General features: G+C 38.4%; 1 protein-coding gene across 24 annotated transcripts in view; it reads left to right on the plus strand.

Annotated features, from left to right (window-relative positions):
- The window catches only part of NRXN1 (neurexin 1), a 999389-nt gene that overhangs the window by 944848 nt on the left and 41363 nt on the right, over window positions 1-13178 (plus strand). Inside the window, exon 1 of one of the 24 annotated variants that reach the window (XM_036334624.1) lies at window positions 2230-2402. The exons of 22 other annotated variants lie outside the window; for them this stretch is intronic. In XM_036334624.1, the coding sequence (XP_036190517.1) occupies window positions 2370-2402 (33 nt within the window). In that variant the 5' untranslated portion in view covers window positions 2230-2369. Of the gene's footprint in view, window positions 1-2229; window positions 2403-13178 lie in introns of those variants that run through there. One more of the 24 variants, XM_036334623.1, reaches the window with a different exon arrangement.

The following is a 13178-nucleotide window of genomic DNA, read 5'->3' on the forward strand; positions in this document are numbered from 1 at the left end:
AATTAGCAAGAAGCGGCAGAGCTAAACTTGAAGCTTAATTTAGGATATCATTGCTGCCTTAAAGGCAAGATAATGTGTAGGTTTTGGCTAAGGCTGCCAGCGCCTCTACCTGGGAGCTCCCTCCTTGCCCACACCTACCCTATTTTCTTTGAAAAGCAGCAGGTCACCCTTCCCCCAGACTCACTTTGTTTCCCCTCAACATTTTTGCTCAAAACAACTGCCAATCACCTTATTCTAAACCTAAATGAATGTAGGTGCCATCACTTTAATTATTTTAATTGAGAGAAATAGAATATAGGCTTGATAACAACAATGAGTAAAATGGCACTAATAAGACTCTGTGACCGTTGATCTCAGCTCCCCTCCCAAAATTTATCCACTCTTGACTAATATTTTATGTATTTACAGAAATATCCTCTGCATATGCAACTATTTGTTTGTGCAAAAGTGTGCATATAGCCTTTAAACAATCGAAAATGTGTAATTTTAATTTTTGGTTAAATAACAATATATCCTAGATAGCTCTTCATATAAGCATATTTGAATTTTTCACAGTAAATTTTACATCTGTAGAATATCTCTACTATCAGGCTCTACCATAATTTATCTGATCAGTTCATTATTGGTGACTAGGTGGTTTCTTGGTTTTGGCTGTTACAATATTGCAATGAACAGGTTTGATTTTGATGTTTTATTAGAAGTGCTTTGAGCCTTCATTTTTCCTTTGACTATTAATGATTATGTTGTAATGTTATAAAAAGACCAAATAAGTAGAATGGGCACAAAACAATATATATTTTTAAAAAAATGCTTTATTGTTTTCTGATAGTCATTATTAAATAAAAGAGTGGAAATGAATCTGGGAAAAAAAATAAATAAAATAAAATAACTTGCCAAGGTTCAGTCTGTCAGGAATATGTTTAAAAAATAGTTGCCAAGAGAAAATGCACTTTGGAATTTCAGCATTCTAAAGTTCAGTAGCAATTTACTTATGATGGCACACCTATTAGAATTTATTCTCAGATTTTTTTCCCCTAAGTAGTATTGGATGACTCTAAAAGGAGTCAGAATTACCCCTTAAAATGCTTGGATATAATTAAAATCCTGGCAATGAAGAACAAAGAGAAGTGCTTCTAAATACCCTTTCTGATATAAATGTCATTTCTGAAGATTGTTCAGTGTTTCCCTTTATCATTAAAAAAAAAAAATCCCTGATACTGTCATTTGAAATACACCATGGTCTCATCACTTATAATCTTCCCTGTCAGACTAGATATAATCATCTCAGTTACCTTGAAGAACTGGTAACATGTCTGTTATTGCAGGATGATCAATGCAAGCAGACGTATTGGGGATATTTTTCCATATGGTATTCCAGATGTGAAGCCTTTGTTTACCAAATAATTATTTTAAATTTCAGAGGAATGACAAAAATAAGTAGATATTTCCATCACTGAATAACACATTTGTTCTTCATGCTTAGGGAAACAAGATGCATATTCTTTGGTGTTTGCTTTTATTTTTTAGTGATTGATAAAATGTCATATTCATTGGGACTTAAATGGTCCTTAAAGAGAAACAGTTCTAATTTTCAAAAAAAGCATAATAATATACTTCTTAATGTTGCATAATTAATTTTACAAAATCATCCCATAAAAATATTCATTATAAATGCGAGCATTGAAAAAAATGTCATTCATTAAGTTGGAAATAAAATTATAACTACAATTGTAAAGCTTTGATGCCATTCTGTTAGGAGGGTTGTGTGCTAATTGCACAGTTTAAGGTTTGTAATTTCACATTAAGTGAAAACACAATAATCATCTGAAAAGAAGCACATAGAGTTTAATGGTTGGGATATAAAATATGTATATATATATAACTTCTCTTCTGCTGGGCAATCACTTTGGATTACAATGTAATATAGAGAAAATTCCCTGTGCATGGGAATAGGTCTTTGAGTTGAGGGTTAAATGGGATGCCCACTCCCCTCTTCAGTCCCTGCTGGAGAGCAAATTCCACAGCAGGGACTGCCTAGACTTTTTGAGCGGGGCGCGGCTGGGCTGGGTACCAACAGCCTCCTCAGCTGCAAACGGAACTGCAGCATCCCTTCCTGCAGCAGAGCGTCAGTCATTGGCTCCTACGTGACACGTGACTGATCGAGCCTTTTCTGTGTATTTTCTCGCCCATCTGTGTGCAGGGCACTGATAGGCCAGGCTGATGCGCAGGCAATTTATCATCTTGATCTCCCACTGAGTCAGGGAGCTCTCCTGTCACCAGTATTGATTTCAGAGGATGGACTAAATTTCCTAGGATTTCCATTAAGAATTAAGAAAAAAGCTCTAAGCACGCAGGGTAGCCAGACAGACATGGATATGAGATGGCACTGTGAAAACTCGCAGGTAGCTTCTTCTGTCACAGCCGCTGCTCAGCACAGCTTAGAACTGCAGCATGCAGGGTTTAAGACACCAGAAGCCTGAGAGCAAGCATAATGAGACTAAGAATCAATTGTTTTTGGATAACCTAATTTTAAGATTTATATTAAACTAGTTCTTCTTGGAGATTGCATGTCAAATGTATGCATGCTCTATATGAGATGTAGAAAAGTCGTTTTAAATTTTTAAATGTCCTTAAACCCTGAGCATGGTTGCTTCTAGTTTTGTTTGCTGCTTTATGTGAGCTTCAGAAGTGTGATGTTTTTTGTTGTTGTTTTTTTTTTATTAGCATGCTTGTTGCAAAAACAATAAAAGTGTGTGTATGTGTATTTATATGTATTTATGCATTAAGTTGGTTCAAGTAAAAGCATGAATAAAAGCTGCTTTCAAGACTCGCAGACTGCTTTGTTGTTGTTAATGACTTGGTGATAATTTTGCCTAACTCTGCTTAAATTCTGACCGTGCATGCTTCTGCGGCAGAGTGAGGTTTTCGCTGAGAATTTGTAAAGGTGGAATGTCTGAATTAAATGTATGTTTGATACAACAGAAAATGTATTTGTGAGCAATGGTTAAATGTGCTTAACTAATGGAAATATTTCATGATGGTAAGATTTGCATAACGTTTATTTACACTAATTCTACTTACTGAAAAAAATGCATGTCTGGGATTAATGAAAGTGTTTTTTGTTTATATTTTTGAAATATAAATTTGGATCATTTCAAAGATAGTAAGATTTTAAATTTTTAAAATGCATCTGAGGTGAAAAAAATTAAAAGCATTTTATTTATTTATTTTAGTCTAGGAGAGGGTTGTAAAACTGCTGTTTGTGTATGCGAGAGAGGTCATGTGCATGCCGTGTGTGTGTGTGTGTGTGTGTGTGTGTGTGTGTGTGTGAATTCTTTGGGGGATTTTATGATATTCTAACTCGTCCTCATTCTCCTGAAGAGGGAAAATGCCTTAACATTCAAATATTTCCTAGGCCCAGGGGAATTAGAGCAGCAGAAGCAAGAGCATGGCCAGATGGGATTGGCACTGCTTGCCAGTGAGTGGAGACAATAGGTGGAGGCGGAGCAGATGGAGGACAGAAGGGACTGCAAATCAGAAAGGGGGGAGGGGGAGGAGGGGGAGGATCTGCTTAATAGTGGAGGAAGCCTGGCCATTCTTTTCAAGGGAACCTCTGATTGCATCTTCCTTTCAGTTATGAGATAGAATGTTATGTCTGTTGTGGCAGCTATTTTTCATTCAATTAGGTAGCCACTGCACCATAGATTAGGGAAGTCCCTTTGCCAGATTGTAAATGGTGTATTTGTGGTTGTAACCTTTTTCTCTTTACCATGTTCAGGAAAAGTAGGAGTGAAATTAAAAGCTATTGTATTAATTAAGTTGGTGGTATCTAAATATAAATATGGCAGTACTACTAAACTTACTTACCTAGACCTCAGATGATTCAAACATCTATAGGGCATACTGACTTTTTCCCTAAATTAGCTTTCAATTTGAAAATATAAAGATCATGTTGACTAATCTGATATTTCACTTCTGGCTTACAAATAGATAGTCATTTCTAAAATAACTTTGAATGTTTCATTAAAGTGTTGATGTTGTCATGAAGCCTGGGTACTTGACCAATGCCCAGTTTAAATTCTGAAATGAAATTAATCTCCCAGCATCCTCCATCAAGCCTTCTGTCACTCAACTACCCAGGAAACTGGGCACAGCCTTTGCCTGGTTAAGGTCATAGGAGTGGGGGGGAATGAAACCTTTGGAATTTTATAATTTGAATGATTCTTTTAGAATTCCATGATATGCACAGACACAATTTTCAGTCCTAAGTACAATCAAATTTGATCAAAATCACGCTGCCACGATGTACCAATAAAATACAAATTTTAAAAGTTTAAAGATAAATCTTTTGGTCCATGGTGCATCCATGGCTCATGTAATCATTTGTTTGGTCAACCTTGTTGAAGGAGAGAATGTTCCTGTTGCATGTCTCTTTTGACTTTTGAACCTTAGCTTGAAAAATAACTATGACCTAGATAAGAGAATGAAAACAGTTGCTTGCTATACCTTGAGATATTAAAGATAATTTACTCAGGTCATTTATGCTAATTTCCCCAGAGCTGAAGAATTAAGCCAATTTCTTATACTTTCTGCAATTCTTTTCCTCCACGCCCTGTTCTTAGAAATTAATGAAAGGGTCCACTAAATGTTCCTCATTTGGCAAATTCCCTCTAACTTTTTTAGAAAGAAATAGAGCCTGCATTTATCCAATATGTATATTTATTCTATATACATATTGGATAAATATGTATATTTTGGAAGGTTGACTGGTGTTCATGAGCAAGATAACCCAATGATAAGGAATAAATACTTTTTACTTTGTACAGTCATGTTGCTGAATAGACTAAGAGCCACATTCTCCTTATGGGCAAAGTGAAATAGAATTAGAAGAGCTCTGAAGTGGTATTAAATGTCTGATCACAGTAGCATGTCTGCTCAGCTTCCAAGGAAATGTCTCACCAAGACATCAACCAGGGAAAGGCTTATATATTTACATAGTAATTAGTGATGTAGCATTGCATATTAAGGATGTTTGGATAGTTATGATGAAATGTTACTGTCTGTGTGCCCTCCATATGCTCCTTTAATTTATGAAATGCGCTCATCCCACAGCATCTGGGTACATTTATACACTACAAGTGCAATCAATTAACGGTGATGGATGCAGTAGGCAGAATGCTAATTCATGAGAAAAGCCCTCTTAGCTAATACTTTGTAGTTTTCAAATAGGAAAAACAGCAGGTAGCAAAGGACTTTCAGCCTCTGTCTATATCAACTTTAAATGTTTCAAGAAGTAAGCTTCACTCTACCCTTCTGGAAAATAACTCCTTTGAAACAATATTTTGACCTGTCAAAATTAGTGTTCTTAATTCCAGTATTTTGAGCACTAGCAAAATTCTTAGGCAAAGAGTGTTGGTGGATATTTACTTACACTTAGACCAAGTGGTCTTCTCTCTCACTCCCCATATTCTCTATGTCCAGGCTTCTGTTCCTCTGCTGCTTTACCTGTCATTTATAGACTCAAATGCCATTTGCTCTAGATTTCAATATTATAACAACAACAAAAAACCAAAAACTCCAATAAGCGATGTACTAGTATTTATGTATGCATATACTTGGTATAATGACACCAAGTTCTGCTTTATACACTTGTGTATACTTAGGCTTTAAATTTCTTTGATTTCTACTAAAGTTACCATACTGCTATCTTATTTACATATACTTGATAGTGGATATTGGAATCTCCCTCATCACTGTGGCACAGAGAATTAAGCAGTTATTGCCTATTATAGAGGCAATAATAGGCAATTTCCACTATACAGAATAATTGGGGAGAGTCACAAACTATTATAAATCTATATCTCTCTAGTGCCCCTTAGCAAATGTAGACAGTATAAGTCCAAACTGAATAATGGCAATGAAAAAGCAAAAATAGATGAGAGGTGTTTCCTATTTTTGTCATAAATTATGTGATTATCACTACACACTTCCATTTGCCTCTCAAATGTTTACCTTTGTGCTTAAACATTAATAACTATCTCAGAATTATTTCCCAAAAATCAATAGCCCATGTTTGTTTTCATTGTTGTGATGTATATTTTTGATAGTTCATATTAGGCCACAGTTTAATTCTTTTTTTTTAATTTCAGTTTAATTCTTTTCTTACTCTTTTCTCACACCTATGTCTTTTGTTAATAGGCTCCATTGCTTTAAGAATTATTTAGTTTAAAAGACAACAACTACATATAGTAGTTTTTGGGAATTACTTAAATATTATTTGAGGGAACCAAAAGAAATCATTCTCCAAAGGAAATCAGTCCTGAGGTCTATATGCTCTCATCTTTGCTTCCACTGCTTTTTAATTAAAACATCATGGATTTTGTAGGATACCAATCTTGGCTCTAAGCATATTTCAGACTTTTGACCAAAAATATGATTCTGTAAGTTCACAGCCTAGATTTACTAGCAAATTTATGGGTAAAGTGGGGATTAATGGTATGGGAAAATGCATTCACCCAGCTGATCTCTTGACATTTTTCAAATTGAAAACTCTACTAGAGCTTCAGAGACAATGCCTTCCCAGTCAACACTCTGGTGAAATAAATTTGCTTATAATGAAAAAATCTATTATATGTACAAAAGTACAGATTACATATAGAATACTGTGCATATATAATATCTGCCTGCCTTTATAATTTCAAAACACTAGTATTTCATTGTCAGATCAAAAATATCGCATATAATTTTTATTTTTTTAAAGATATCTTTATTGATTTCAGAGAGAAAGGGAGAGGGAGAGAGAGATAGAATCATCAATGATGAGAGATAATCCTTGATCAGCTGTCTCCTGCATGCCCCCTACTGGGGATTGAGCCTGAAACCCAGGCATATGCCCTTGACTGGAATCAAACCTGGGACCCTTTAGTCTACAGGCTGACGCTCTATCCACTGAGCAAAACCGGCTAGACTAGAATTTTTATTTTTAAAATCATTTTATTTTGGAGTTGCATAGGCGTAGCCTTAGGTGTCAATTCTCAATTTCCCATGTGTGAACTGTCTGCATAATTGTTTATTTTGCATGACCAGAAGTGGTTTCTAGACCACTTATCAACCCATTGGCTTAAAAATCATTGTTTTAATTGTACACCAGGACTTTTCTCAATTAGCCTGATTTAAGTAGATCACCTATCGATTAGGTTTGTAGTTTGTGTGTATGAGTATGTGTGTCTCTATGATATACTGCTAAATAATTAGCTACTAAATAATAGGTTTAAAGGATACCTATAACAAACTAGAAATTTCAGAGGGAATAGTTACTCTTGGGTTTGCCAAGAAGTGTACCTTTTATTTCAAGAAACTGACAAAGCAAATAATAAACACTGTGTCAGCATTTTTATACATTTGGTAGTTAAAATATCTACTTGCTGACTGACCCATACCAGAACTGTGCAAGATGTCATGGGTGACTCAAAGGAAAGTAAGACACTTGCTGCCTTAAAAGTCCAGATGAAGCATCAGAACAAGCACATAAAATTAGAGCATTAAACACTGAACTATTTTATCCTATAGAACTAATTTATGGACACATATTTGCTGAGTTTGGAGAAAGGAAAGTTCAATATGGGCTAAGTTGACACACTAAGGGTTTTCTGCTACTTGTTTCTTGTGTTAGAGCAGCCCTAGCTATCTATTTATTTACAAAATAAAAGATAACACAAAATCCAGTCAAATCGAGTGGGATACACATAACACCAATACTAGCTTCTGAAGTGGCATGGAAGGTATTTGAATATAAACCACGGTCCCAAAATTAATCAAGGTGGTTGTTTCCTGTTGTACATGTTCTCAGGAAAATGTATTGATTTCTTAAAAGCCAGTTTTCATGCTCTATGACTAATGAAAGGAATGCAATATGTGCATAACTTTTTTATTTAAAAATCACCTACATATTTAGTTTGTACTCATTCTCTTTATTCGTTAAAATTAGCCATTGGTTGCTAAATGTTTTCCTTTAAAAATAAGAAATTGGCTTCTTTCTACTGATGGGATGACTGGGATGAGTTATTTTTCCAATAGTTAAAAAGACACATTGGAGTAAGTGTAACTATCTCAGGTCCCTATGGCATAATTGAGTGTGTTTGAAAATTATCTAGCTATGATGATCAGTATGCTCAATTCTACCTCCTTCTTTATCTTTTATTTTACTTTTGAAGGGTACCTGCTGAAATGAGAATAGAATGTGGGTGGGCATATGCAGGAAGCAAGCGTCTGGCCTTGAGTAAAATAATTTTGAATATGTGATAATTATGAACAAGTCTATTTATGTTACTTAAGTGGTTATTGATATAGTACTATTATTTTCTAAGTAAATAGTCTAAAATACAATGACTAATTATGGGAAACTTCATGAAACATTCTTTAGAACTGACTGAAATGATATCTAGGTGTAAAATATCAAACTGAATAATTCTTGATTACTTTTCAAAAACTCAAGCTAGAGAAAGTAAGCTTAGGTCACTGTTCAAAGGCATCCATGCAACAAGGGTTTCCTACATTCCTGACCTTATGATTTTCCAAACACAGCTAGTGAGATTTAAATCACAATAAATTGTCATTTAAACAGAAGGCTTCTGATGCAATAACAAAATAAACACTGACTTTAACCTCTCTCTCTACCTCACAATTTCCTAAATGATACATCAACTCTTTATAATACTACAAGAAGAGAGATGAGTGTTTAAAATGATTAGATGAAGTAGAAAGGTATATGCTTGGTTTATTTGAAAGTCTACAATGTAAGGACATTTGCAAACACGTGCCAATGAAATTCATATAACACGTGTTTTACTCTGTAAATATTACAAAAGGGGGGAATTTGAAACTTGTTTTTTATGATTTTAGCTTTATTATTTCCTTTATGAATGTAGCTGCATCTTTTTTAAAGAAAATTATTTTATAAATACCATTTTCACCAACTTAGAATATATATAGGATTTGATCATATGCTTCTTTATTTTTTTAATTTGGAGTAATTTAAATATATTCAAATGTTACAACCATATTATAGATAATTCGCTCTTCCTTTAGCTGCCCCTAAAGTTAACATCATCTTTAAGCATTGTACATTTGGCACCACCAAGATATTAACATTCAATGTGCCCTTTGAGAAATTATTTGTGTATTTAGAATTTTTGTTTCATAGATGCCACTGAATAACTATTATCAGACTATTTTGGAAAATTTCAACGTCACTTGGTTTGCTTCCCACCAATACTTAAGGGAATACACTTCACTGGACTACCCCTTTCTACTCAGACACAGTCAATCGAGTATTTTAGGAGGAAAAATGATTAACAGGAAAGCAGTCCTTTTCGTTTGTACCTGTCTTTTCTCCCTACCCCTATACATGTTCATTTTATTTTGAAACCGGTCTCCTTTCTGTTTCCTTGTGAAATATATACCATCCTCCATCCAGAATGCTCTGCTAAACTTCAGACCTACTCTTGGAGCCACCTCAACTTCACATCAAATTCAACATGTTATTTTTTTTTTTTGAGCTTATCTAATTATGAACAGGTTATTCTGGTTTATGTACAGACATTGTACTGGAGAAAGTGGTACTGCTATGGTGTGATGAAGACCAACCAGTTAATTTTCTGGTATTTGACTTTTCCCATTTGAGGGGGTTTGTAGCTATAATACATTATGATTTCAGAGTATGAATAAAAGTGAATTTCCATTTAAAGAAAAAGGTTTGAAAGACAAGTGGCCTGAACATAGACTGCTTTCATTGTATTGAATCATCTCTTCTGAATTTTGAGATAAATTTGCATCTGGGATTTGCTTATGGGATTTTCGTATTGAAACTAGTGTGAGAATAATTCCAGTCATGGGTAGCATTAATTAGGGGGAAAGCTCCTTTTCCAATTCCACAATGAAGAATACAGAGGCTCATTAGCATTCTATGGGCAAGGCTGGTAAGTTTCAGAGAATTAGCAGTTTGGAATCTTAGAAACTTGCAAATAGGAAATGCAATAGAAGAAACAACATCTTTCCATTTTAACACCATCTTGACAAATGAGGACAATTTTTGTAGTGTGCGCATCATAAAAGCAAGCATAATTCTGCGAAAACAAAGGAAAGGGGCCCCATATTTCCTGTTCTTCTTGTGTTCTAAAACTTCTGCCTTTGCCATGAGGCCTTGAAATTATTTCAAATCTATTTTTTATACAATGGATGGTAAAAGAGCTAAATTATTCATTGTAAGTGAAAATATGTATTACCATGTGTCAAGAACTCCGATTCCCTCTCTGGTATTCCTAATAAGAACCCTGTGGTGTAGAATCATGGACTGAATCTACTAAACAATTACCCACATGAGTGCTATACTTACTGTGTGTATTTTTAGGTTTTATGTCAATAAATATTCTATAAAGTGCTGCATATTCTGGACTAAAAGTCCCTTATCTACCAATCAGTTTTAGATTACTTAAGAAATAAGGTATACTGTGGCTTCTAATGAAAGTAATAAGGAAAGTGGTAACATAAGCAATCACCAGCACAGTATGAAAAAAATTCACATTACTGACAAAGATTTATGAAAAAATAAAATGCTAAATGAGATCCTCAGAAAACAAGTTTATGTAAGCATCTTATATAATAAAAGGGTAATATGCAAAATGACCTTAACAGCAGAATGACCAGACAACTGCTCGACCAGTCACTATGAGGTACACCGACCACCTCTTGGTCCCTTTCCCCAGCTGGCAGGTTCCCATCACCTGATGGCAAACAGGGAACCAGGAGTGGATGGCAGGGGACGTGGGCAGCGCCAGGATAAGATCCCAGACCCACAGGTCACCCCACACACACAGGGCGATCTGCGACAGGGGTGGGGCTGGTGATTGGGTGGGAACAGCTGACTTCTTGGTCCGTCCCCCCAGCCTGCAGGCTCTGATCGCCCGATGGGGAACAGGGGGTGGTTGATGGCAGGGGGCAAGGCTGGCTGCAGGCAGCCAGGGAGGATGGCCCTGATCACAGGTCAGGCCTAGGACCGTACCCACACACAAATTTTGCACACCAGACCTCTAGTTTTTCTATAAACATGAAAAAGATAGTGGGTCTATACTGAAAACAGAAGGTTAGATTTGTAGGACAAATTATTCTTAGGGTTGTATACAATTTATTGATAAAAATTAATAAAGCTTGTAAATGGCTATAGTGATTTGAAATATTTAGCAAGGAAATATTCTCAGATATAGGAAATGAAATTAGAACTTTGTTATTTGTTACTTCAAGACTTCTTAAAATATGGAAAATATAGTGATTGAGTTTTAAAATTATTTTTCTATTATCAGCATGTAAACATAGGATTTGGTGGATGTTCTGGAAATCATTATGTTGTAGTGCAAACTAATATGTACAGTTGAGGCTTAGCTTGAAACACTTCAACTTTAAAGCGTTCCCTGGACTTATGGAGCATCATGGCACTGTGGGACTAGAGAGAGCAAAGAAGGTGTGACGACCACACACTTCCTGGGCAGCTCATGAACTATAGGCCTAGATTCTGTTGCTGCAGCTCTAGAACATATGGCCAATTTACCACCGTTAGCGTCTTTCTTAGCCCATTGCCTATTATATATTTTACTAGAGGCCCGGTGCACAAAAATTTATGCACTCGGGGGGAGGGGGGTCCCTCAGCCCAGCCTGTGCTCTCTCGCAGTCTGGGACCCCTCGGGAGATAACAACCTGCTGGCTTAGGCCTGCTCCCGGGTGGCAGAGGGCAGGCCAAATCCCTAGGTGCAGCCCCTGGTCGGGCTCAGAGCAGGGCCGATTGGGGAGTTGGGGCGCCGCCCCCTGTCATGCACAGAGCAGGGTGGATCCGGAGGTTGCGATGCCACCCTCAGTCATGCTCAGGGTAGGGCCGATTGGGGGGTTGGGACACCACCCCCTGTCACACTCAAGGCAGGGTCGATGGGGAGATTGCGGCGCCACCCCCTGTCACGCACAGAGCAGGGCCAATCAGGGGGTTGGGGCGCTGCCCCCTGTCACGCACAGAGCAGGGCCCATCAGGGAGGTTGGGGAGCTCCCCCCTGTCATGCACAGAGCAGGGCCCAAGAGGGGGTTGAGGAGCTCCCCCGTCACACACAGAGCAGGGCGGATCAGGGGGTTGGGGTGCCACCCTCTATCACCCACAAAGCAGGGTCGATCAGGGGGTTGGGGTGTCGCCACTGTCACACTCAGGGCAGGGCCGATGGGGAGGTTATGGCTCTACCCCATCACACATAGAGCCGGGTCCTTGGGGGAGGGGTTGGGGTGCCGCACCCTGTCACACACAGAGCAGGGCCGATCAGGGGGTTGGGGCGCCACACCCTGTCACACACAGAGCCGTAGGGCGATCAGGGGGTTGGGGAGTGCCCCCCTATCAGGCACAGAGCAGGGCCGATCAGGGGGTTGGGGTGCCTTCCCCTGTCAGGAACAGAGCAGGGCAGATAGGGAGGTTGTGGCCCTGCCCCCTGTCACACACAGAGCCGCAGGGCGATCAGGGGGTTTGGGCGCTGCTCCCTGTCACGCTGATCCCGGTACTGGGAGGCCTTGTGGCTCCGCTGATCCCGGTGCTGGGAGGCATATTACCCTTTTACTATATAGAATAGAGGCCTGGTGCATGGGTGGGGGCTGGCTGGTTTACCCTGAAGGGTGTCCACTGGGGTGCCTGGCCAGCCTGGGTGAGGGGATGATGGCTGTTTGCAGCTGGTCACACACTCTTCAGGGTGGGGGTCCCCACTGGGGTGCCTGGCCAGCCTGGATGAGGGGATGATGGCTGTTTGCAGCTGGTCACACACCCTTCCGGGTTGGGGTCCCCACTGGGGTGCCTGGCCAGTCTGAGTGAGGGGCTGAGGGCTGTTTTCAGGCTGGGACTGAAGCTCCCAACTGCTCCTTTTTTTCTTTTTTTTTATTCTGGGCCAGCTTTAGCTTGGCTCCAGCTCTGAGGCCTCAGCTGCTGAAAGCAGGTATCTGGTTTGTTTAGGTTCTATAATCGAAACTCTGTATCAACTCCAGCTCTGAGATCCCAGCTCACTGAAAGCTGGTTTCTGGGGTTTTGTTTAGCTTCTATATTTGTTACAATGTTTCAAATTGCAGGCTCAGAGGCCAGCAAGGCAGGCGGGGAACATTGCAGT

Source organism: Myotis myotis, unplaced genomic scaffold (assembly GCF_014108235.1).
Source record: "Myotis myotis isolate mMyoMyo1 unplaced genomic scaffold, mMyoMyo1.p scaffold_m19_p_14, whole genome shotgun sequence".
NCBI classification, from domain to species: Eukaryota; Metazoa; Chordata; class Mammalia; order Chiroptera; family Vespertilionidae; genus Myotis; species Myotis myotis.